The following is a 26,229-nucleotide window of genomic DNA, read 5'->3' as shown; positions in this document are numbered from 1 at the left end:
GGGTCGGAGTCGTCAGATGACAGATTGTTACCTTTGCGGGAGGCATCTAACCCGGCTCATGCTAGAAGTGCACAGGAACCACCGACCGTTGTAGTACCTAGGGCTTGGTCAATGGTTGATTTTCAAGCCATTACTAAATTGTTACCGCCCATTCGTACTAACCCAGCTAAATTCCAGTGTGTGCTGGCAGGACATATTTGTTTACAAAATCCTACAATAGAAGAAGTTAAGGCAGTTCTTCAGTACACCATACTGGCTGATCTGATAAAACGGATTTGGGACCATGCCAATGTCCCTACTCCGATTCCGAAACATGACTCACATGGAGATAATGGGTTTAGAGCAGTTAGACAGCGTTTAGTAGATGCTATCAAAATAATAGTTCCACCCACACCCAACTGGTCCAAAATCAAGTCAATACTTCAAAAAGAAGACGAACCTGTGGACGAGTATTTAAATCATGTCAGTGATGCCTTTGAGGTTTATTCTGGGTACCCCGAACCCACCAAAGGGCCGGCACAAAGTGGATTGTCGGCTGCTTTCGTAGATGTGTTATGCCCACAAGTACAAGATAAGTTAAAAGAAGTGTGTTTAAACTGGCCTAGTCTTGGATTGCATGAATTAGTTACACAAGTGCAATACCTCTCCGACCACTTAGCACAGGAAAAAAAGGATTTACAAGAGAAATTGGTTAAAGCGCAAACTCAGATGTGCACTGCCTTCGGGCAGCGTGGACGGGGAGGACGTGAACGGGGAAGAGGGAGAGGCAGACCTCAAGGGGTTGGAAACCATAACAGACAGAACTGGCAGGAAGATTGATCAGCCACACCCCAAAATCAAATGGAGTGTTTTAATTGCAGCCACGTAGGCCAATGGCGAAATGAATGTCCGTATCTGGCTGAGCAACCTGCCCCACCCACTGATACGTCACCTCAGTGAAATTCTAATTGGACTCCATCCAATCGGCAGTCATCACAATGAAGGTTCCCTGAGCAAGGACAACAGCAGTTGTGCCCTTTCATACCTGTGGATCAAGATGGACCACATGTTATGTTACTTGTCAAAAACAAACCGTACCTCTTCTTGATTGATACTGGAGCATCCAAATCCATGCTAGCCGGTGAAGCAGCAATAAATGTCCCCCTCTCCAATAACGTAACCAGAGGGGTAGGTGTCTCTGGCATTCCTACTGAATATTCTGAAACCATCCGAATCCCAGTGACTTTGGGACCTTTGCAAGACAATCATGCATTTTTAGTAGGACCCTCAGCACCGTTAAATTTATTGGGAAGAGATTTGCTCTGTAAGATGGGAGCAACTATCTTCTGTACCACTGAAGGAGTATATTTACAAGTACCTTCAGACAAACAAGACGGTATTTTGGCTACTTTAGATGAAAACGTCACTCTGCAAACAATGTGTATGTATGCAGTCTGACCTCGACAAGAATAAGCATTTAACCTCATTACCCTCTCATCTATGGACCACTCATGATAATGATGTTGGATTTCTAATTTCAGCCACTCCTGTTAAAATAACCTTAAAACCTGGAGCAAAGTTACCTCAGGTACCACAGTACCCTTTGACGGTAAAGGCCACATCTGGTATTGCCCCCATCATTTCTGCCCTGGTGCAACAAGGAATTATAGTACCTACAAGTCTGTGTAATACCCCAATTCTACCGGTAAAGAAACCTCGTAAACAAGCTTACAGATTTGTGCAAGACTTGCGGGAAGTCAATAAAGCTGTCTTGCCTGTTTTCTCAATCGTACCAAACCCAGCTACAATTTTGAGCTGTATCCTACCTACAGCATGTTGTTTTATGGTTATAGATGTTTCATCAGCTTTCTTCTCTATCCCAGTACAAGCAGATAGTCCATATTTGTTTGCATTCACTTATAAGGGCCAACAGTACACTTGGACCCAACTACCTCAAGGGTATATAGAATCTCCAACCTTGTTTTCCAGAGAGATGCATAGACAACTGCAGGATTTACAATTACCACCATGTTCAGTATTAGTTCAGTATGTAGATGATATTCTTCTTGCTTCACAAGATACCCAGTCTTGTATAGAAGACTCGCTTCTAGTTCTAAGATTTTTAGCCGAACGATGTTTTAAGGTAAATAAATCCAAATTGCAGTTTGTTCAAGAAAAGGTACAATACCTGGGACATATCATTTTCATAGGTTCACGTCAAATCCTTCCAAGCAGAATCACCTCCATTCAGACTGCTCCCCGCCCTGTAAATCAGAGACAACTCAGGGGATTCCTCAGCCTAGCAGGTTATTGTAGACAGTGGGCGCCCAATTTTTCAGAAATTTAAGCTCCTCTGTTACAGCTCTTAAAAAGGAGGTCACAGATCCTTTGCCTTAGTCCCCTGAAGATGAAACCGCCTTTCAGGCTATTAAAATGGCATTGATTAACCCACCTGCCCTGGCAGCTCCCAGATTACTCTAAACCCTTTGTTTTCTTCTGTTGCGAAAGAAATAAAACTGCCCTGGGCCTACTGGCGCAAGCGCGCACAGGAGGCTATCGACCTATAGCATACTACAGTACTCAGTTAGACCCTGTTGCTTCTGGCTACCCATCCTGTTTACGTGCAGTAGCAGCCGCTGCTGTTTTGATAGATATGGCAGCACCACTGACATTAGGGGGCATGACACTATATGAGCGGTACCTCATGCGGAACAAGCATTAATTTTAAAAACAAAGCCTCAATATCTTCTAATGCTCGCCTCACTAAATATGAGTAAAGTTTATTAAGTAATCCCGCTATTCAAATTACACGTTGCCCACCACTAAACCCTGCTTCGTTAACTCCAACTAGTTACGAGGGCGAACCACATGACTGCGTGCTTGTAGTTAACACTGTTTTGTCTCCTAGATTAGATTTGCAAGATGTTCCTTTGCTTAATCCTGATTTAGTTCTTTTTGTGGATGGATCCTGTTTACGAAATACTTTTGGCGAACTTTAGGCTGCATGGTCAGTCTGCTCGCCATCTCAGGCTTTGCAAACTGGACAATTACCGCTTGGCAATTCCGCACAAACCGCGGAACTAGTGGCACTTTCTCATGCATGTAAAATGGCCAATGACAAATCTGTTACTGTTTATACTGATTCACATTATGCCCATGGTGTTGTTCATGATTTTGGTACCCTGTGGAAGGAAAGGGGGTTTTTGACATCCTCTGGGGCACCAATTAGAAAATACCTGTATATCGATCACCTCTTGCAGGACTTATTATTACCTTCCAAAATTGCTGTTGTCAAGTATGCAGCTCACCAGTCTAACGACTCCCTAGTAGCTAAGGGAAATAATTTAGCTGACTAGGCTGCCAAGCAGGCTGCTCTTTCAAATACTGTTCAGGGAAAATTTTTGCAGCCTATTTTACAAACACTTACTTTTGACACTACTGTATTGAATGCTTTACAAACTGAAGCATCGGAATCAGAAAGAAAAAGATGGCTGGCCCACAACTGTTTTCAACGCTCCAATTCAATTTGGCAGCACCTGGATGGCAGATTAATTTGCCTCACATCCATGTTAAATTCTCTTATAAAAGTGTACCATTTGCCAGCTCATGTCAGGGTGCAAGCATTGATTAAACAAATCCAGAAGGACTGGTTTGCCCCAGGACTTTCTGCTTCTGTGCAACATTTTTTGAGCATGTGCTCCATCTGTTTACAGCATAACATTTCAAAGGGCACTCTGGCTCCCGCTCAACCTGGGCCAAAATTAATGGGACCGTTTTGTGCCTTACAATGGGACTTTATGGAACTTCCACCTGGTGCTCGTTTTAAATATGTTTTGGCTATTGTTGATATTTTTTCGGGATGGTTAGAAGCCTACCCATGTGCTAAGAATGATGCTATTTCATTTGCAAAAGAGTTGTGTTATGAATTGATACCTCGTTTTGGTGTTCCTTGTCAAATATATTCTGACCGATGGACACATTTTACTGCTAAGTTAGTTGATTCATTGTGTACAATGTTAGGCATTACTATGAAATTTCATTCTCCATACAGACCACAGGCATCAGGTATTATTGAATGTATGAACCAGACTTTGAAAACCAGACTTGCTAAAGTCACTTCAGAAACAGGCCTAACTTGGGTACAGGCCTTACCACTAGCTTTACTTTCTAAGCGGTCACAACCGCATCCTACTAAGGGTCTTTCTCCACATGAAATAAGCATGGGTCGCCCTTTGAGTATGCCCATGACACCACCACCACCTTTTTCTGAATATGATGCATTTGACAATGACGTTCTTTTGTATTGCAAATCTCTTGTTTCTTTCTTACAGTTTCACCACCGACAAGTAGCAGTTGCTCAACATCTTCCTGATCCTTTTCTAGCATGCGCTTTGTAACCAGGGGATTGGGTCTACGTTAAACCTTTCTCTAGAAAGACAGCGCTCCAGCTGCGCTGGAAGGGGCCCTTCCTGGTTCTTCTAATTACATCATCTGCTGTGCAACTGCAGGGATTTCCAACTTGGATCCACATTTCACACGTCAAAAAAGTTGTGCCATCTGAAGATCAACAGCCTTTACCTTTTTCAACTCCAGATTCTGCTCCTATTGCTACAAGTACTTGTAGCAGAACTGTTCCAGTACCTGACAATGCCTAACATTTACCCTTTTGGAAAACTCCAAACTTTGGACACTACACAGACTCAGCCACCATTTCCACACAAATACTGGACAATCATTTTGGTGGTCATTCTTGTTGTACTATTATTTTTGCTGTGGCCATTTTTTTATTTCCTGCTCCATCGACGCATCACGCCAAACAAGCCATTTGGCACCCACCTGTCAACACCTATCAAGCCATCAAATATGTTTATGCTTCTACATTCAACGTCTCTAACTGCTGGATCTGCACTTCTATTCCCTCCGTGCATGGGGGATTGTCATTGGCTGTGGCTCCACTAAGTATCACTGATACATGGACTAATCTACTTGACAACACGTCTAACATTACATCCATTAAATCTATTGCATTACAACTTTCTCTCCGTCGCAATGGCACTCTGTGTTTCCAACGGAATTACTCAAGTCAACATCACTGGACTCGAAAAATGGGACAAAGTATCTGCAATACGACAATCGAATAACAGTGCAATTATACAGAAGGAAAACACTTAGCCTCGGGCTGTCGAGTTTTATTTGATGCCATTCAGCCGATATTGTGAAATGCCTCTTTATTTGGTTCTCGTAAAATCGTATTTCTTGCCATATTCCATGGCATAACCACGGGCAGTGACCACTCTTCAAATGTTACCACCTTGGTACAAGACTGTTATTTTATATGTGGAAGAAGGGCCTACAAATGGCTACCGGAGTACTGGTCTGGTAGCTGTTTCTTAGGTTATCTAGTTCCAGCCATCAGACTTACATCTGCCTTACCCCAAGGGAAAATCCGGAACGTGCGAGAGGTTAAAAAGCCTACCAATCCATTAGGCCAAATTGATGCATCATGGATTTATCATCATGACTTAGCTCATGCTGGCACTAAAGGACCGTCTCATATGGACTTGGGTGATGACGTCATATCATGGGCTGGTACAATTCCAGCATACGGAGCAAACAATCTGGGACCTGAGAAAACTGTCTAATTTGCTTGAGGTATTAAGCAATGCCACATTTTCTGCCTTAGAACTAGTGACTGATGAACTGACTGCAGTGAGAACTGTAGTCCTCCAAAATCGTATGGCTCTCAATTTCACCCTAGAGGCGAAAGGCAGAACTTGTGCTTTAATCCAGGAGGAGTGCTGTACGTTTAATCTTGACAATCAGCATGAAATTGAAAGTCATCTCAAACTCATTCAGAGAGTCTCTGAACTCTCTAAGGCCAAGGAGGCCGATAACTCAACGTGGGCATGGCTAACTAACCTGTTTTCAGGATGGGGAGGTGGACTTTTAAAGTTAATCCTATTAATTGCAGTATTAGCTCTTAATTGCTTTTCTTGTTGTGTTTTTAGTCAAAGCATTGATTTTAAAATGAATGTCTTTCAAGACTACTAAAAAGGTGCCAAAGTTTTATATGCCTAGAGTTATGGATGATGAAATTAAAATATGTGACAATGCTGAAGAAACTAGCCACATGGTTATGCTAGACCTAGGGCAAATGTATGATAGACTAAATGGTGATGCTTACACAGCATCAAATGGGGGATTGTAGAATATGAATTGTCAAAGCACGTGTTCAAAGGAGATTGAGTATGTGAGAACCTGTATGTATTGATTTGAACTATGAACTATTAGGTAAACTGTGGATAGCGGAAAAGTACTGAAAAACAAGAGCCTGTCAGATGGCAGGAAATGTGCCTTATATGGAAGTGTATCCGGTTTTCTTTCTCTGCCTAGAAATGTAGTAATGTGAACTGCTTCAAGCCTATGAGTAAACCACTGATTGGTTAATTGTCTTGTGTACTATTTTTAATTGATCTAGTTTATATTTTTGTACTGTCAGCAATATCACCAGCCTATAAGCTTATGCATTCCTTTGTTCGGGGAGTCTCCCTGGTACTTTCCAGTAGGCTCCCACACATGTGTAATAAATACCACTGAAAGAGAGGAAGAAGTATCTTGTCTTCATTTAAGGTAAAAATGCAAACAAAACATATACCAACTCCGAGAGAGCACTACAGTGAAGAAAACGGTAAATGTCCCATTCCACGCTGTATGGCAATCACCATTCAAAACGTTCTAAGCTTTAAAACTTTAATCTTATGGTCTTGACCATTTGCAGTTCAAAGTTTTGAAACTTCGAGTTTGTGAAAGGAATCCATATATGGATCTACTTTTATATTGCAAAATCCAGACACAGATGTCGTTAAATTGATTTTTGTAGAGTTTATGCTATACACACAGACATCTATATATGCACACACACACACACACATATATATATATATATATATATAGAGAGAGAAAGAGAGAGAGAGAGATACATTTGCTCAAATTTTTCTATGCATCTTTTAGAGGGTGATGTATTTTGTTTTTATTTGTATATAAATGCATTGTGCTTTTAAGAGATGAATTTGATCAACTGGGAATAGTTTATGATTGGGGGGCTGTGTCACATGCTTTTGATTTGAATGCACTATTTAACTGAATGCTAGCTTTTTCTGTTTGTATGTACACACACTGATGAAGGATTTTTATCCAAAAACTTTGTTACTCTTAATAAACTGTCAGCATATCCAGTGTTTCCAAAGTCTGTAATTTTTGTTTTGCTATGGTTTTCACGTTGGTTTAGACTTGGTTCGCCTTTGTATCGATCCATTTTTGCTGCAGATTATTTTATGACCTCAGGGGTTGGTTATGGTCATCAGGTGTGTGTACACTTTACATCCAAGACAAAAGAAAACATGCTTAGTTTTGATCTGATTAATACAGTGCTAAACCACAAACCGAAGTTGTAAATCATATGGCAAGGAAACACTTTTAGGAAAGAATCTACACCATTAACTCCTACACACACAACACAAAAGTGTATTAAAGTATGTTTACACTAACTAATAAACTGCAGACATCTACCAACATTTATTTCCATCAATACCAGATTTTAAAAGTCATTAAAGTACTACTGAATACTACTGCTACAATGGTTCACAAATTTCCAGAGGCACATGCTTTGCACATCTCTAGACAGATCAAATTCACATGTTGTCCATTTTTAACCTTGATGGTCACTTTTACTGAGAGAGGTAGATGAAAGGTTTAGCAGTGTTACAACCATTCCTCTCACCTTCTTAGCAAAGGAATTCTGGACAAAGCCAAAATAATTGCAGGCAATGGCCCAAAATCAACAACAGACTTTAAATGTTGCTCTTACAAACTTAGAAGCTGCCAGATTAACAGGGCTTCCATTTTCTAAATGTAATAATGTTTTAAACTCAAATATCTGTCATTATCTGGTGAATTCACTCCTCAGTGATTGACCAGTGAACACATTTTATGAGAAACAGAGCAAAAATATGAGGAAAAATCTGGACTTTCTGCAAAATGCTGGACAGCTGAGGGTATGGTTATTCTGTTAACAGCAACTATTCTAGAACATTTTTAAGCAGCATCTGCATTATTAGTTCTCCGTAACCCTTGTTAGTTTTACTTCTAGGTTTATACACATTTATGTCCTCTGATCCTCAGTGCAAATTCCTTCCTTCCTTGGCTACAAATATGCGCACTGAATTTCCAACCTTGTCAAAACAAAAATCAGCACTTTCAAGTACATGGTATCAATTCACATCAAACCTTATAAAATACTCACTACTCCCAAGGAAGGCAATTGATGTAGACTAATTCCATAGTACATGTAACAGCAGTTCTGCTCTGGCCAGAATCTCCAAATAATGGATTGTGAGAAATACTATACAGGCTTTCTTGTCATTTAAATACCCCTTTATTGATGACAGCTTCTAGTTCAGGTCTAACCTAATGTCATTCACTCACACATCAAACATATAGCCTATGAACCTATACTTAAACAAGGGGTACCAGAACTTGTCAGATATTTGGGTTGCATGGCTAGGTTTAATAACGCCCTTGTGGTAATTAGCTTAGTACACACCTATGACATTGTTCGTTTGTCTTTCGGCTTTTCCCAGTTAGGGGTCGCCACAGTGGAACTCAGGTCCGCTAATGATTGGCAGCATATTTTCACGAACGCTGAGGTGCCAACTTGACATTCAACCTTCAATGAAGGCACACCCATTTATGCATGTCTTTCGAATGCCCACCCAACCGCGGGGAGGACATGCAGACTCCACACAGAAGGCACTCCCTGCACTCCAGCCGAGAATCGAACGGGAGAACCTCTTGCTGTGAGGCAACAATGCTACCGCTGCACCACCGTGGACATTAATCTTTTTTAACCAATTACAGAACATAAACTACTACTGCATAAACTCTTCCATATACTGGACAAAAGGTTTGACCTATGAAAGTAAAGGAGGTAATTAAAATACTTTATATAGTTCCAGAGTATTTTTAGCACCAGCAATAACTGTAAACATCCCCCATACAAATAATTCCTTTCTACTATAAAGCAGTAAGAAATGTACTCAGTCACTTACAACATCCAATTTCATCAGATCCATCTGTACAGTCAAGCCTCCCATCACATTTTTTCCAGCTGGGTATACACTTTTGTTCATGCTGGCACTGAAACTGAAAACTTCTGCACTTCCCAGATTCAGGAGTTGTGGTAGATGTCCGCATTCCTAAAACCATGCAATAAAAATACACATTCACTACAGGAGTACTCATGAGAACTATTGCACAGGACCAATAAGGAAAAAACAGATGTGTACTGTACTTACTCTAATGTTAGATCACTGACAAGTCATGGTTTGGATTTAGTCATATCAGTGTGTTTTTTGGCTGGAATCTTTCTAGTAATGGCTCTCTTCACTGAAAGGAGCAATGTAGTTCATATACCATCAAAGGTAATGACACACACGGAAGACAGCTTCGGTTTTCAAACTAGACGGGCTTCCGCATACATTTCAGCACAACTACTGCTTTGATGAATTTTGTTAATACTGTCAACACCCATAAAAATACTGGAAACCTAGTCTCCACCATCATCCTAGCCTTGTCATAAACTTCTGATAAAGTCTCCCACCAGAAGCTGTTACATAAAAAGTCATTTTTAGGGCTCAACTTGTAACTGCATTGGCTCCACAGCTACCTCTCAAACAGAGAACAAGCAGTGAAATGGAAACATGATTTCTCCACCTCCTTCCCAGGAAGTACTGATGTTTCACAAGGAACAATACCAGGCTGAATACTTCCAACATATTCATCAATGACATCTACACTGCTAAAAAATGCTACCCTACTTCAATATGCTGATGACTTGAACCTAATCTCTTCAATCAAAACTATTTCTAAACTCCAAGACCTTACAAAATAACCCTTCTTATCGACTGAAATATTGTTAAGTAATTTATAATTATTTCTAAGCCCTAAGAAAGTACAGCTATATAAGTAAACCTTACCGTAACAGTAGATGTTTGAATGATCACTGTTGCAGTAGCCTTAGCTATATGGGGTTATATTCTGTTATGATTATAACAGCAGGCCAGTTTCCAAAGCTTCAGGGCACCTACTTTGTGCCCAAACTGTCAGTAAGCTTGAGCTGAGATGACTAAAAGACAAGTTTGGGAGATAAACTCTTCAGAGATTTCCTTTCAGCAGAGACAGTGAGGTTGAGCTCTGAAAAGTCAATGCTAGAACAAAAAAAAATGTGCACAGCCTGGCATAAAAAACAAGGGGGGAAAGAGGGAGGAAGCGGCAACTGCAACAACGATCATTTGGATATCAACTGCTATGGTAAGTTTTACTTGCACATCTGTACTATTGTTCATCATATTGATCAGCTGCAATAGCCTTAGCTATACGGGTAGATTAATTTGGTTAACTAGATTTGGGATGTGGAAGGACAAAAGTCCATGAGCCCCTGGAGAACTGTCCTAGCAAAGCTTGATCTGGACCTAGAGAAGGAATCAAGCTTTTATTGTAAAAGTACGTAAAAAGGACCAAGTACTAATTTCCAGAACATTTCTAAAATCCAACCTTTCCTAAAAGCCATAGATAAAGCCAAGGCTTGGGCAGATCCAACACTTTCCTAAAAGCCATTGATAAAGCCAAGGCCCTGGGCAGAGTGGGCTTTGACCCTGCCTGGAATAGATTTATTTTGAGTATAACAAAAGGTAATAGCCTTAGACAACCATTCGGAAATGGTCTGTCTTAACACAGGTTGTCTCTTCTTTTTACCTTCACAAGAAATAAACAACTGATCAAAAGATCTGAAAGATTTAATTCTGTCAAGACAGCAGTAGAGTAATCTCTTGACATCCTAGGTATGGAGCATCCTTTTTCCCTCATTCTTAGATTCAGGAAAGAAAATGAGGAGATGGATAGTTGGGTTTAAAATACACTTGGATACCACTTTAGGCATAAAAGGGTGACTAGTTCTCAAAGAAACCCTATCCCTAAAGAAAAGACAGGGTTGACTCACCATAAGAGCTTGCAACCTGGATACTCTTCTTGCACAAGTCAGAGCAATTAGTAAAACTGTTTTCATGTTAAGAACCTCAAGCCAGCCAGATTAGCTGGTTCAAATGAACAACCATAAACCTCTTTAACATCAAATTAAGATCCCAAAAAGGGGCCACCGGTTTTATTGATGGCCTCTTATGTAAACCCCCTTTCAAGACATTTTGACATGAGACTGCATTGAAAGATCATCTATGAGCATACATGCTAAAATGGCAGATAAATGAACCTTGACAGAGGAATAAAAAAGGCCATAGGATAGTAACTCACACAAACAATGTAAAACCAGACAACAACTAGCCCTGAATGGGTGCAGGTTATGCTGTTGGCACCAACTAAAAAAAAAAACATTTTACTAGGCTTTCTTGCCATCATTAGTAGCTGCTGCACATCCTCAGTAAACAAGTGCCTAAAAGGAATTAAGACCTCATCATCCAAGAAGAAAACTAAAGTTGATTAATGTCAGGGTGTATCAAACACCCTTGTTCTTGTTTGAGTAGATATAGTCTGTGAGGAGGCTTATGGCAATTGCCCCTGGCCATTTCCAAAAGAAGGGAGAAAGCACAGTTGTGTATACTTACCATAAATGTAGATGCCTGACGGTATTCACTGTTGGGAGTCCTGACTTGTGGCATTTCCCTGACTACCAGAGAAAAATCTCCCTCCACCTACAGCCAGCAGATGCCCTGACCAATGTCAGTGCACTTGGGTATAAGAAGAGTCAGCCGACGTCATGATCTCAGTTTTTCCTGCCCCCTGAAGGGAGGGGCGCTCCTAGATGGAAGTCAAGTCAAGCATCTTTGACAGAGAATTTAAGCAGGGAGAGAAGCAAAAGGTGGATCCCCTTGACTAAAGAAGAAGCTTGTTCAAGCCTACTCTGGAAGGAGGGAGGGAAAGAATACTGCAACAGTGAATACACTTGAACATCTACATTTATTGTAAGTATATACAACTGTACTATGTTCTTCATGTTTCACTGTTGCAGTCCTGACTTGTGGGATGATTCCCAAAGTTGAAAAGAAGGGTGGAAGGTGGATTACGGCGAGGAAAAAATGTCCTGCAAGATGGAAGTGGCAAATCCTGCTCTGGGCTTGGAGAAGGCTGACAGGTGGTAAAGTTTGGTAAAAGTATGCACTGAAGACCAGGTAGCAGCTTCCAGCATGTCTTTGGTAAGTATCCCTTTTAGGAAAGCAGTAGAGGCAGCAGTTACTCTAACAGAGTATGTCCTGGCAGCATCAGCTGACTTCTTACCATGCTCGATTGCTGTAACAGAAGGAGATACAGTGAAAGATGCATTTAGAAATGGTCTGTCTGGAAAATGGTTGCAAAGGCCACAAACAGCTGATCTGATTCTCTCAAAATCTTTATTCTGTCAAGACAGTAATGGAGCTGCCTATGCACATGCGCAGAATGAAAAATTCTTTCCCCCTATATTTTGTGGTTTGAGGAAGAAGATAGGCAAATGTATGGCTTGATTTAAGGAGGTGGCTGTCACTACCTTGGACATAAAAGAGGGGGTAGTCCTGAGAGAGACACTGCCTGGATGGAAGATGAGGAAAGGTTCCATGAGTGCCTGCAGTTCAGAAACCCTTCTAGTGCAGATGTGATAGCTAAAGAAGGCAGTCTTCCATGTCAAGAATTTTAAGTCAGTGGAGACAGCTGGTTCAAATGATGGAAGACTAAGTTTTTCCAGAACAAAATGAAGGTCACAGGGTGATGCCAGAGGCCTTATGGGTGGCCTGATGTGGAAAACCCCCCTACTAAACTGCTTTGTAACAGGGTGAGAAAAGATAGGGGGTTGAGCAGGAATGTGGGCGGAGATAGCAGAGTCATGCATTTTTATGAAGGAATAAGACAGGCCTCTGTCAAAGAGACTTGCCATATAAGACAGGATGACAGTGATCTTGGCTAGATGGGATTCTGAGCATGTTACCCACACCAAAGGGAGAATCTCTTCCATTTAGCCAAATAAGATTTGCTGGTTCTAGGCCTTCTGGCCTCTCAGGATGCCCTAAACCTGTTTGTCCAAGATATGATCCTGCAAGATGTTACGGAATCCCCTATGCTGATAATTTGAAAGTTCGCAAGTTGGGGTACACAAAGTTTCCCTTGTTCTGTGTCAGAAAATCTAATCTCTGTGGCAGCTACCATGATTTTGTGCTGGTTAAGCTAAGCAGCAGTAGGTAAAAGTGCAGCCTGGGCCAGTCTAGGGCAATAAGTGTCACCCTTGGCCCCTCGTCCCTTATCTTTAAGAGCACCCAGGGGAGCACAAGGATTGGTGAGAAGGCACAAATGAAGAGGCCCGTCTGTGAGAATGAGAACGAGAAAGCATCTATCTGCCAGGCTGAATTTGTTTTGCCCTGGAGCAAAAACTTTTCAATTGAGTATTCTCAATGGTGGCAAACAGGTCTATTTGAGGGATTCCCCCCATTTACTGGCTATGCTGCAAAAGGTTTCCCAATGCAGCTGCCACTCATGGGGGTCTGACAGATGTCTGCTCAGGTGATCTGCTAGTTGGTTGTGCATAACTGGCAGGTATTGTGCCAAAAGGTGTAACCCCATGGAGTGTGCTGTTTCCCAACATCCACTGCTAGGTGACAAGGAGGGTAGGAGTAAGTTCTCCTCTGCTTGTTTATGTGACTGTGGTACTGTCTGTTTTCAACACTAGCACCCCTGGTTTCTAATTCTCTCTGAAGGCTAGAAGACTTTTTTGGACTGCCGTAAGTTCCTCTAAGTTTATGCATTTGTCTCTGAGCATGTGGTCCCACTTCCCTTGAGTCTGGAAGTGGTTGAAGTGTGCTCCCCAGGCTACATCTGAGGCATCTGTGGTCAGTGTTTGCTCCTGGGAAGGGAATCTGAAGGGGAGACCCAGGATGAGGGAACAATCCATGGACAACCATGAAAATTCCTCCTTGGGGCAAGGAATCAGTTTGATCTTCACTACGAATTCCTGAGGCACCATTGGAATTTCCTTATGTGTAGTTTGGCCAGGGGAATTATGAGGATGCAAGCTGCCATGTCTCCACAGCCCTGAGGTACTCTCTGGCTGTGAGAAAATCCCTGTCCATGATTTTTTGAAAGTACAAAGTCAGAAAAGAGACCTTGTCCAGTGCCGAGAAAACCTTTTGGACTGTGGAACCTAGTAGGGTCCCTAAGAACACAATTCTGGTTGTGTGGTCATCTGGGGATTTTTGATGATTCATGATGAACCCCAGAGGTTCTGGGTGAACATTAAGTCTGAGTTGAGTTTTGTTAAGCTTGTAGCCTAGATAAGACAACCATCCAGATCGGAATAAATTTGCACCCCATTTGTTCTGCAGAAGCCAATTAGAGGAACTAAGCATTTTGTGAAGACCTCAAGAGTAATAGACAACCCAAAGGTCAGAGCACAAAATTGACAGCACCTGGTACCTGCTCTGAAGCACAAAAAACTTGTGTGTGATTCCTCTATGGGAATATGCATATATGCGTGCTTTAGATCTAGGGTAACCCATACAGGCCTTCGGATAAATCATGGGCAAGAGTTTCTGAAGGGTAAACATCTTGAATTTTGGAACCTGTAGGAACTGGTTAAGGGCAGACTGGTCCAGTAAAGGTCACAATGTGCCTTCCTTCCTGGGAACTAAATAGAGTCCTGAGTAGAAACCCCTTTCTTTTTGGTGTTCTGGTAATGTTTCTACTGAGGCCTGGGCACACAGCATCTCTATTTTAAACAGCCTTTGGCCTTTGGTTTGAGGGAATGTCTGGAAAGCCTGATGGCTTCAAGGGCTGCTTGTAGCCACTTGATATGACGGTTAGTTCCAACTGGTCTGAAGTTATCTGGGACCAATTCCCCCAGAATAATGCTAGCCTTCCTCCAAGTCTGTGAGGTGGGGGGGGGACTATCATGGGCCCTGCCAGGAGCCTGTGGTCTGGACTCCATGGCCTAGAGGCTTCTGAATGTCATTGCTTGGGTCCTTGGTGCTGCCTCTGGATCATTTCCATACATGGCTTCCTTTGCCTAGCCTTAACTCGGGAGGAAATGGACCAAAACTTAGAAGAACAGCTTCTACCAAATTGAGGGCTGCACTGCAGAAAATCTTTAACAGTCTGCACAGACTTGGCCTTGTCTTCCATTTTTCAGAAGAGGAATTCCTTGTCCAAGGGAGCATCCAAGAGGTTTGATAGAAGGGACTGTTTCCTCAGCCATACGCGTCTCCTAATAACAGAGCCTGGAGCTGCAGCCCTGCTGGCAGCTTCCATAGCATCATACTTACAGTGGAGGGAATGTTTTGCTACCTGGGAGCTGGAATTGTAAAGGTACAGGAACTCCTTAGAGAGATCCTTGTTCTCTAAAGTTATAAGCTTCTGTCTCATCTGATCCAGTATAGTTTTCTGGCATTTTATCACGTGGAACTGGCAGTTTAATGCCCTCACAGATAAGATGACAAAAGTGTAAACTTTTTTGCCAAATCTATCTAGGGCCTTGCTTTCTTTATCTGTGGGCAAAGGATTTCTGGAAAAGCTAGCTCAGGCTCTTTTGGGGCTGGGGGTCAGCTGCAGGATTCTTAAAGAGATGCTTATCAGAATCCAGAACCATATAAAATTTGTCAGGTTTCCTAGGTGCAGGAGGAAGGGAGTCTGGTTTCAAGGAAGAGTCCAGAAAGACATCATCCTCAACCTCCAACACAGGAGGGACGGTGACGGGTTTATATTCTGAGAGGTTGAGAAATTCCCTTATCCTTTTCTTGACTGAGGGCAATCCTGGTCTTCCACTGGAAATGTTCCGCTGAAGTGTGCACTGTTTCCCCAAAAGATAAATCTTCAGGAGGGGAAGCGGAAACCAGATTCTCTTCAGAGTCTGAATCTTCAAAGGATGCTATGGAGGGGCCCTCTTCAAAAACAGAATATTCCTAGTCAGAATCCTCTGCTGACTCAAAAGGATCAGAAAGGACTTCTGGGAGGGTATCCCTTTTTCTATTTCCTAGTAGGAATTCAAAAGGGGTTGCCTGCCTCTACCAATAGTCATAAGGTCCTCTGCCAATCTCACAAGGTACTTCTGATAAACCTGTGAGTGGGAACTGGTAGGTCTTGCTGAGGCTGAGAAGAAGCCACTATCCTAGCAGTAGCTGTCGGGTTAGGCCTGGTTACATCTGAAGCACGGATGCCAGTCTCCCTTGGAAGAATGGTCCATGTCAAGGTCTGGCACTACTCAATGTCAGTTGTGCTGCAGTCAGAAGTTGAGACTTGCAGAGCAGTGCCAGACCAGATCAACGAACTGAGTCCTAAGGCCTGAACAGATTTTGAGGGACCTGACTACATATCAGGCACCAAATGGGTCTGGGCTGTAAAAGAGCCTCACCTTCAGTGATAAGCCTGGAAGGACAGTCTGACAGCGAGTGAACATTGATAGAGACTTTAAGCCTTGGACATTTTTCTCTCACTTACGCTTCTGTAAATCGGCCTTGGAGTGACTGCTGGACACTATAACACGCGCCTACCTGATGCTTCGCTGAGGTGCCTAGCTAAAATCACTGCCAATGTCAAATAGTTCTAGAATTCAATCAGGTGCAGAAATGACAGTTGGGAACATCACGGGCTGAGCCCAAGCAAGTTACAGAAAAAGAATGGAAGTCTAGGTGTGGAATCTGTTTACCACAATGGAGACAATTACTGGTTTTCTCTGACATTAGTCAAAAAATGCAGAAAGAGTTCCCCTAATGGGACATGCAGATCAACCAACACTCTGACTGAATCTATGTTTTGGGCTCCAATGGCAAAAAAGAACTGTGATCATGACACCGGCTGACTCCCCTTATACCACAGCATAGTGACGTCTGTCAGGGAGTCCACCAGATATATGTGGAAGGAGATTCTTCTCTGGTAATTGGACAGGTCAAGGGATTCCACAGCAGGAAATCCCACAAGTGAGGACTGCAAAAGTGAAACATGAAGGAAGTACAGTTGAGTACACTTACCATAAATGTAGATGTTTGAGTGTACTCACTATTGCAGTCATTAAATTTGGGTAATCTGCTGGCAGGTTGCCCTCAATCGGCCTGATTAACAAAGTCTTGGGTCCTGCATCAGTTGCTGTCACTTCCTCCATGACGTCAGGTCGTCAGGGGTATAAAACATGCAGCTGACGCCATTACATCAGTTTTTCTTGCCCGAGATGTCAAGTGTCCCCTAAATGGGAAGCCAAGTATTTAAGTAATTAAAAACACAAAAATATATACCTCCAAACAAAAGCAAATACACCATAAAGGCTTTTAAGCATAAAAGTAGAGGTATAGTAAGAGAAAAACAGGGGGTTAGAGGGAGGGTAACCAGGACTGCAACAGTGAATATACTCGAACATCTACATTCATGGTAAGTGTACACAACTGTACTATGTTCTTCATGTTTCACTGTTGCAGTCATTACATCTGGGTAGATTCCCCAAGCTATGGTTGGCAGGATGGATTTATACAGCATTAGGACCAGCTATAAGGCCCTGCAGGACAGCAGTGGCAAAGCCAGCTCTGGATTTAGAGAAGAAAGGTAAATGGTAATGTTTGGTGAACGTATGAACTAAGCTCCAGGTAGCAGCTTCTAGAATGTCTCTGGTAGGAACACCTTTTAGAAACGCTGTAGAAGTAGATGCAGCGGAATGAGATCTGATCCCCTGTGGGATAGTTTTACCATGGTGCATATAGCAGAAACTAATACAATGGCTTATCCATTTGGAAATAGTCTGCTTTGAAAAAGCCTTTCCCTCTGCCCCTGCAGCAAATTCCACCAGTAGTTGTTCATATTTTCTTAGAGATTTTGTCCTGTTTAAGTAAAATCTAAGTTGTCTGTGTACATCCAATGAATGCAGAATCCGCTCTCCCTTGTTCTGTGGATTGGGAAAGAAAGTTGGCAAATTAATGGTCTGATTCAGAGCCACACTGGATACCACCTTAGGAATAAAGGATGGATTAGTCCTGAGAGACACCCTGTCCGCATGAAAAATAATGAAAGGCTCCACTGCCATAAGAGCCTGTAATTCGGAAATCCTTCTAGCCGAAGTGACTGCTAAAAGGAAAGCTGTTTTCCAGGAGAGAAATTTTAAGTCTGAAGTAGCAGCTGACTCGAAAAGAGGGAGAGTGAGTTTTTTCAATACAAAATTGAGGTCCCAGGAAGGGGTTGGAGTTCTCCTGAGTGGTCTTATGTTTTTGGCCCCTCTGAGATACTGCTTTAACAGAGGATGAGAGAAGAGGGGAGGTTCTGTGTTGTAATGAGCTTAAATGGCTGAGGCATGGATTTTTATGGAAGAAAAGGACAGGCCCTTGTGAAGCATCTCAGTTAAGTATTGTAAAATCTGAGGAATATTGGGCACTGCTGTGCTTATCCCTTGTGATTGATTCCAGGCACAGAATCTTTTCCAATTGTCAGCATAAGATTTTCTAGTACTAGGCCTTCTTGCCACCAAAATGACATCCATCACAGGTTTTCTGAGGGATGCTAAGGGTGAATTTAGGTGATTAGCCATGCTGCATGATTCAAAGTTTGGAGCTGAGTGTGCAGAATTTGGTTGTTCTGCTGAGACAGTAAGTAAGGCATCTGAGGCAGGTGCCACGGTGGAAGGTGTGACACATTGCGTAGGACTGGGTACCAGTGTTGGCGAGGCCATTCTGGAGCAATCAAAATCATTTTTGGTTTGCCCTGTTTGACTTTTAGTAGAACTTTGGAGAGCAGAGGCAGAGGGGGAAAAGCAGAGACTGAAAGGTTTCTCCAGCTGAATGATAGAGCATCCACTTTCCAGGCTCTTTTGTGATGAGTTCTTGTGCAGAATTTGTCCAACTGATAGTTCTGGGGTGAGGCAAAAAGATCTATGTCTGGACTCCCCCATTTGCATGTCAACATATTGAAAATCCATGGTTCCAGTTTCCATTCGCGTGGGTCCATGAGATTTCTGCTTAGTTCGTCTGCCAGAGTATTCAGCTTTCCTGGCAGGAATTGAGCTTGTAGTTGTATTTGATAGGTTAAGGCCGTGTTCCACAATGCCATGGCTAGTCTGCAAAGGAGGTAGGAGTGTGTACCCCCCTGCTTGTTTATGTACCACATAACTGTGGTGTTGCCTGTCTTTATCATTAATTGTCCTAGATGAAGGTAGTCCTTGAAGGCTGTCATTGCATTCTGTACAGCTAGCATCTCTTTTTGATTGATATGAAGGTGCATTTGATTTGGGCTCCAGTTGCCCTGAATGCACTTCCCTGCCAAATGAGCCCCCCAAGCATAGTCTGATGCATCTGTAGTTAGGGTTTGGGTGGCAGGGGGTGGAGTGAATGGCAGTCCCTTGTTTTGGTGGCAGGCCTCTGCCCACCATAGGAACTCTAGTTGCAGGCAAGGTATGATAGGAATCATTGTTTCCAGGCTGTGACAATGTTGACTCCATAAACGTTTTAAGTACCACTGAAGTTTCCTCATATGCAGTCTTGCATATAGAATTAGAAGAAAGCAGGAGGTCATGAACCCCAAGGCCTGCAGAATTTGTCTTGCAGATAGCAGGGTTTTTGTGGCCACCTGTCTGAAGTAAGTTACCAAATGAATTTGCTTTTCTGGCATAAGGTAAGCCATCTGGGCAGTTGTATTCAAGCTTGCACCCAGGAATGTAATTTTTGAGAGGTTACCAGTTGTGATTTCTTTTTGTTTATGGTGTACCCTAGACAAGTTAGAACCCTTTTTACAAATGCCAGATGTTTGAGAAGAATGTCCCTGTTTTCTGCCTGAATTAGACAATCGTCCAGGTATGGGTATATTTGAATATTGCTTTGTCTGCAAAATGCAATTACTGGAGCCAGGCACTTTGTGAAGACCCTGGGCGCAGTAGATAAGCCAAAAGGCAGTGCAGAGAACTGGTAATGCAAGTAGCCTGCTTTGAAGCGGAGGTATCTTCTGCAAAATTCCCTGATTGGGATATGCAGGTAAGCCTCTTTTAAGTCTAGAGTTACCAACCAGGCATCTTTACCTAACATAGGAAGTAACTGTTGAAGAGTCAGCATCTTGAATTTTGGAATGTCCAGAAATGTGTTTAGAGTAGATAAGTCAAGAATTGGCCGTCATGATTTGTCTTTTCTGGGTACCAGGAAAAGTTTTGAATAGAAACCTTGCCCCTTTTCCTCTTCTGGTACTGGTTGAATAGCCCTCATGTTCATGAGGGACAGTACTTGTTTCTGGGCCTCTGCTTACTGATTTGGGGGCAGGTCTGGCCATCCGTTTGGGATTGGCAACATGTGGAAATGAAATTTGATCCCTGGGATACTATATTTAAAACCCATTTGTCCTGGGTTATAAGTTGCCAGTTTCTTGCATGAAGTGCCAGGTTTCCCCCCAAAGGGGAGGCTAAAAGTTAAGTGCTTGGTAAGTGTAAAGGGAAGTCATTGAGACTGTTTACCATAGGGAGGTGCCTTATTGTTTCCAGATTTGGAGGAGGTGGCACCCCATTGTTTTGTTCTAAAAGTCCCTTGTGAATGAAGCCTGGAATCTTTGGAAGGTCTGGGTTTGACTTAAGTGGCTCTCGAAGGAACTAGAAAGGACCAGTTCTTAGTAGGCCAGTGCCTACTAAATCTTGGAGGTTGCACTTGTAAGAAATCGTTCACAGTTTGCATAGATTTAGCTTTATCTGCAATCTTTTTTAAAACTTCTTCAGCCTTATTACCAAAGATGCGGTCCTGTTGCAAAGGAGCATCCAACAATTTTGCTTTAACATGATCAGGCAGAGTTTGTTCTGTGAGCCAAGCATGCCTTCTTAGCACAGATCCAGTTACAACAGCCCTGCAAGAGGCCTCCAAAGACTCAAAACCACACTGCAAAGTATGCTTTCCAACTTGTTCAGCTGAATGCAATAAATCCTGCAAATCTTTATTTTCCACACAGTCAGAAATTAACATCATTTTCTGTTTAAGCAGTCCCATGATATGCTGTTGATATTTAAGCATATGAAATTGACAGTTTAAAGCCCTAATTGCCAAGGTTGCAGAAGTGTAAACCTTCTTACCCCATCTATCCAGCGCCCTGGAATCTCTATTAGAAGGGGTAGGATTTTTAGCAGCAGAGGCCTTAATGCCCTTGGGACCCTGAGAAATGGTTTCAGGATCTGCAATAGGATTTTTGAAAAGGAATTTCTGGGAGTCAGCAACCCTGTAGTATCTGTCTGGCTTACAAGGAGCCAGAGGCAGAGAATCAGGAGCCATACTAGATTCTGAAAAAACATCATCAGCAATGTCTAGAACAGGAGGTATAGCCAAAGGCCTATGCTGAGGAAGAAGAAGAAAATCCCTAAGTCTCTTTTTAGATTCAGAGAAATCCTGACTTTCCCAGTGGAAATGTTCCCTTAAGGTATGTAAAGTTTCCCCAAAAGAAAAATCCTCAGGGGGGAGAAGCAGAAGGAATGGAATCTTCTGCATCAGAGTCCTCATAAGTGGGTATAGACAAATCCTGTTCATTAGAAGAGTCAGAAGAAATAGAATCCTGTTCAGAAGATTCATAATCAATGTCTTGCCTAAGCCTCTTAGAAGGGGGGGGGGGGGGGGGGGTTGGCTACTCCTGATCAGAGTAATTAAATCTTCAGCCATTTTGATCATTTGTTTTTTAGGCATAGGGGCCTGCACATGTGGCCCAGGCGTCGGTTTTTTAGACACAGATTTAGATTTTGGCCTTAGTTTTGAAGATGGCGTCGGTCTAATATATAAATCTGTAGGCCTGAAAACACCCTCAGAAGCCGGTGCCTGCACAGCGGCTCCGGACCGATCTAAGGTAGAGACATCCGCGGGTTCCATAATTGAAGCATCTCACAGCATACTGGACTCCGAATGGGTCTCAGTAGAGGCCTGCGAATCAGAAGTAGTGGGTATCAGAGGCTGTGAAGGCCCCTCACTGAGTACTGGCGAACTGGCAACTGGCATAGGAAAAGCGTTGTCATCAGTTTTGGACCTCAATGGCCTGTCTCTGTCTTTTTCTTTGCGTTTTTTAAATATTCCGGTAGTCGGATTGCTAACCGACAGCATTTCTGGATAATTAAAGCGTGAGCCAAAATATTTAGAGGCAAAAATATACCGATGTTTAATAGTTCATTTATTAAATTTAGCACAAAATCGACAGCAAGGTATGTTGTGGTCAGGGCCTAGGCAAGGAATACAGTACAAATGAAAATCCTTATGAGGTATTTGCTTCCCACAAGTAATGCAATTATTAACTTTTACTGACATCAGTAAGGAGCAAGAAAAAGTTTCCACAACGGGGTACTTAGCTTTTTAGTTGAAGACTTCGGTTCTGAAACTCGAAAACGAAAATTTCAGGAGTTGGCCGACGGCACTTGCGAACTGCTTCTGGTTCGGGCACCGCGCGGCAAGAAAGACTGATGTAATGGTGTCGGCTGCATGTTTTATACCCCTGAAGACCTGACGCCATGGAAGAAATGACAGCAACCAACGCAGGACCCAAGACTTTGTTAATCAGGCTGACTGAGGGCAACCTGCAGCAGATTACCCAAATGTAATGACTGCAACAGTGAAACACGAAGAACATCATCCACGGTTGCCTGGTCTAGGAGGGAATAACTGCAATGATCTTACAGGATTCTTTCTGAAACTTTAGAAGTACCCTGGATATTAGTGGAAAGGGTGGAAAAGCATACAGGAGTACTCCTGTCCAAGGGAAAAAAAGCATTTGCCTTCTTGCATGGAGTCATAGAAGACAATCTTGTCAGTTGATTGATCAGACAGAAGGCAAAGAGGTCTAAATGAGGAACTCCACAGAGATGGATGAAATCTTGGAACATACCCTTATCTAGTTTCCATTCATGAGGGTCTGCCTTGGTCCTGCTCTACTGGTCTGCCACACAATTTTGCTCTGACAGAATGTAGGAGGCCTGTAGAGAGAGACTGTGCTGTGAAGTTATATCCCAAGCTAATATGGTTAATCTGCAAAAGGGGTACATCCTGTTACTCCCTTGCTTGTTGATGTTCCACATGACTGTGGTATTGTCTGTTATCACTTGAAGAGGAGTCAGGGACCAAAGATGGTTCAGAGACTTGCATACCTTGCTCAGGGAAAGCATATCTTTAATATTTATGAGCTTATGTCTGTCCTTGGTGTTCCACACCCCCTACACTTTTATCCCTCCTGAAACTGCTTCCCAAGCAAAGTCCAAATCATCTGTGGTGACTGAATGCTTTGCAGCAGGGAAGGAGAATTGGAGACATAGATTTAAATATATTTGCTGTCGCCACCAAAAGATTTTTCTTCTGACAAACCCCAGGAAAAGGATATGAAAAGATAAGGGATGTTGATGTTGGACCAAATATTTCAAACGCAATTGTATCTTTCTTATGTGGAGTCTTAGCAGGGGATATTATGAGAATCACAGATGCTATGGGACCCAAAATTCAGAGATATTCCCTCACAGTGACCCAAATCCAAGTGGTAAACCTTACAAATAGATCTAGATAATGATCTGTTCTTCCTCTTCCTACAGAAAAAAAACTCTTTGAACTGAGGTGTCTAGCTGACATCCCACCAGAAGCAAAGGAGCACAATCTTGTGGGGAAGAGTCGAGATAGACATGAATTCTCTCTAAGAAACCCAGCTTGCATAAGAAATCGGTCATATACGAGATTACGAGATAGATTCCTGACGTATAGAAAAAGACTCTGCAAAGATAAGCAAGTCATCTAAATATGGGGAAAAAGTGGATACCATGTAGCCTGCAATGAGCTATAGTTGGATAGTCCAAAGGGTAAAGCAGAGAACTGATAATGCGATCCAGACACCAAAAAGTACAGTTTTGTACCTACCATAAATGTAGATGTTCGAAGATCCACATTGCTGCAGTCCTTACATATGGGTAGTCTGCTGTCCTCGGTCGGCCCGAATACCAAAGTATTAGGCTGACGTCGGTCATGGGCGCTCAGATCTGACATCAGAGCGTCAGGGTATTAAAGCGCATGACCGACGTCATATCCTCAGTCTTTTCTTGCCCCAGATGTCAGAAGGCCCTAAAAAGAAAGGCCATAGCCAAAAATAGAATACTTCCCAAAAGACACATACGAATAACAGCTACCACCCAAACCATACAACCATTCCAAACTACAGAGGGGAAGGAGGGAGGGTAAATTGGACTGCAGCAATGTGGATCTTCGAACATCTACATTTATGGTAGGTACAAAACTGTACTATGTTCTTCATCTCACATTGCTGCAGTCCTTACATATGGGTAGAATCCCAAAGCAGAGGTAAAGGGAGGCTGGCAAAATCATAAAGCATTGGGAGATGCCATAATGCCCTGTAAGATTGCAGTGGCAAATCCAGCTCTAGATTTGGAATAAAGAGGAAGGTGGTAATGTTTAGAAAAAGTATGCACTGAACTCCAAGTAGCTGCTTCCAAAATATCTTTAGTAGCTACTCCCCTTAAAAAAGCTGTAGAAGTGGCAGTAGCCCTAGTGGAGTGAGGTCTGATTCCAGCAGGAATCTCCTTACCATGATGAGAATAACAAAAAGCAATACAAAAGCCAATCCACTTAGAAATAGTTTGTTTTGAAACAGGTTTCCCCTGAGAACCCAAAGCAAAAGAAACAAACAACTGCTGAAACTGTCTGAACCCTTTAGTCCTGCTCAAATAATAACGCAACTGCCTGTGAATATCCAAAGTGTGCAAAATTTTCTCCCCTTTATTTTGGGGATCTGCATAAAAAGTAGGCAAATGAATTGATTGGTTCAAGGCCACATTTGAAACCACTTTAGGCATAAAAGTAGGATTAGTACGCAGAGATACCCTATCCTTATGAAAAATTAGGAAGGGTTCAACTGCCATAAGAGCCTGTAATTCAGAAACCCTTCTAGCAGACGTAATGGCCAACAAAAAAGCAGTCTTCCAAGACAAAAACTTTAACTCAGTAGTAGCTGCAGGTTCAAAGGAGGTAAAGTAAGTTTCTCCAACACAAAATTGAGATCCCAGGCAGGAGTAGGAGCTCTACGTGGGGGTCTTATGTTCTTTGCCCCTCTAAGAAATTGCTTAAGCAAAGGATGAGAGAATAGTGGAGGGTCACAGTCATAGTGAGCAGAAATGGCTGCAGCATGAACTTTTATAGAGGAGAAAGACAAATCCTTGTCTAATAATTCTGTAAGATATTGAAGAGAAACACTTAAATCAGGCCTGGAAACATCAAAGCCCTTTGCTTTGCTCCAAATTAAAATCTCCTCCATTTATCAGCATAAACTTTCCTTGTACTAGGCCTTCTGGCCTCCAAAATAACATTCAAAACTTGTTGTGGAAGCTGCGACCCTCCTGGTTCTAGAACAGAATATGCCAGGCTGTTAGATGCAGGGACTGAATCCTGACATTGAGGAAATGATTGCCCTCCTGTGACAAAAGGTGCGGAATCGAAGGCAAAGGCCATGGAGGCTCCCGTACTAAACTCCGCAGCAGAGGGTACCAGTGCTGTCGAGGCCAATCTGGAGCTATTAGAATCATGGAGGGCTTGTCTTGTCTGACCTTCAAGAGTACCTTGGGGAGGAGAGGCAGAGGTGGAAAGGCATAGACGTGAAGATTGCTCCAACTGAATGATAGAGCATCCACTTTCCAGGCTGTGGGATGAAACATTTTTGTGCAAAACTTTGTCAACTGGAAATTTAATGGAGAAGCAAACAGATCTATGTCTGGAGTTCCCCATATCACTGTCAATCTTCGAAATACATGAGGATCCAATTTCCACTCGTGGGGATCCACTATCTGTCTGCTCAAAACATCTGCTAAGGAGTTCTGTGCTCCTGGTAAAAACCTTGCCTGAAGATTGAGGTGTAAACTGAGAGCAGTCTCCCACAAAATCATTGCTTGCCTGCAAAGAGGGTAAGAATGGGTTCCCCCTTGCTTGTTGATGTACCACATGACAGTTGTGTTGTCTGTTTGAATCAACACTTGCCCTGGGTGAAGTAAATCCTTGAAAGCCATCAATGCAAATTGGACTGCTAACATCTCCTTCAAGTTGATATGTAAATGTTGAAGTCTGGCAGGCCACGTGTCTTGCACCCATTTTCCATTGAGGTGTGCTCCCCAAGCCTTGTCCGAGGCATCTGTCGTTAAAATCTGACTCGCCTCTGGTCGGGTCACAGAGAGTCCCTTGTTTAGGTGACATTCCTGAGCCCACCACAAAA

At 42.6% G+C, this 26,229-nt stretch overlaps 1 protein-coding gene across 1 annotated transcript in view; it reads right to left on the bottom strand.

Moving 5' to 3' along the window:
- Positions 1 to 26,229, bottom strand: part of SORL1 (sortilin related receptor 1) — a 5,131,225-nt gene that overhangs the window by 1,570,182 nt on the left and 3,534,814 nt on the right. The window contains exon 32 of the mRNA XM_044081038.1: positions 9,087 to 9,233. Within this exon, the coding sequence (XP_043936973.1) occupies positions 9,087 to 9,233 (147 nt within the window). The remainder of the gene's footprint in view (positions 1 to 9,086; positions 9,234 to 26,229) is intronic.

This window comes from Protopterus annectens, chromosome 8.part0, assembly GCF_019279795.1.
Source record: "Protopterus annectens isolate FY-2018-M chromosome 8.part0, PAN1.0, whole genome shotgun sequence".
Lineage (NCBI taxonomy): Eukaryota > Metazoa > Chordata > Ceratodontiformes > Protopteridae > Protopterus > Protopterus annectens.
The sequence above is the reverse complement of the archived record's forward strand: the minus strand, read 5'-3'. Positions and strand labels throughout refer to the sequence as shown.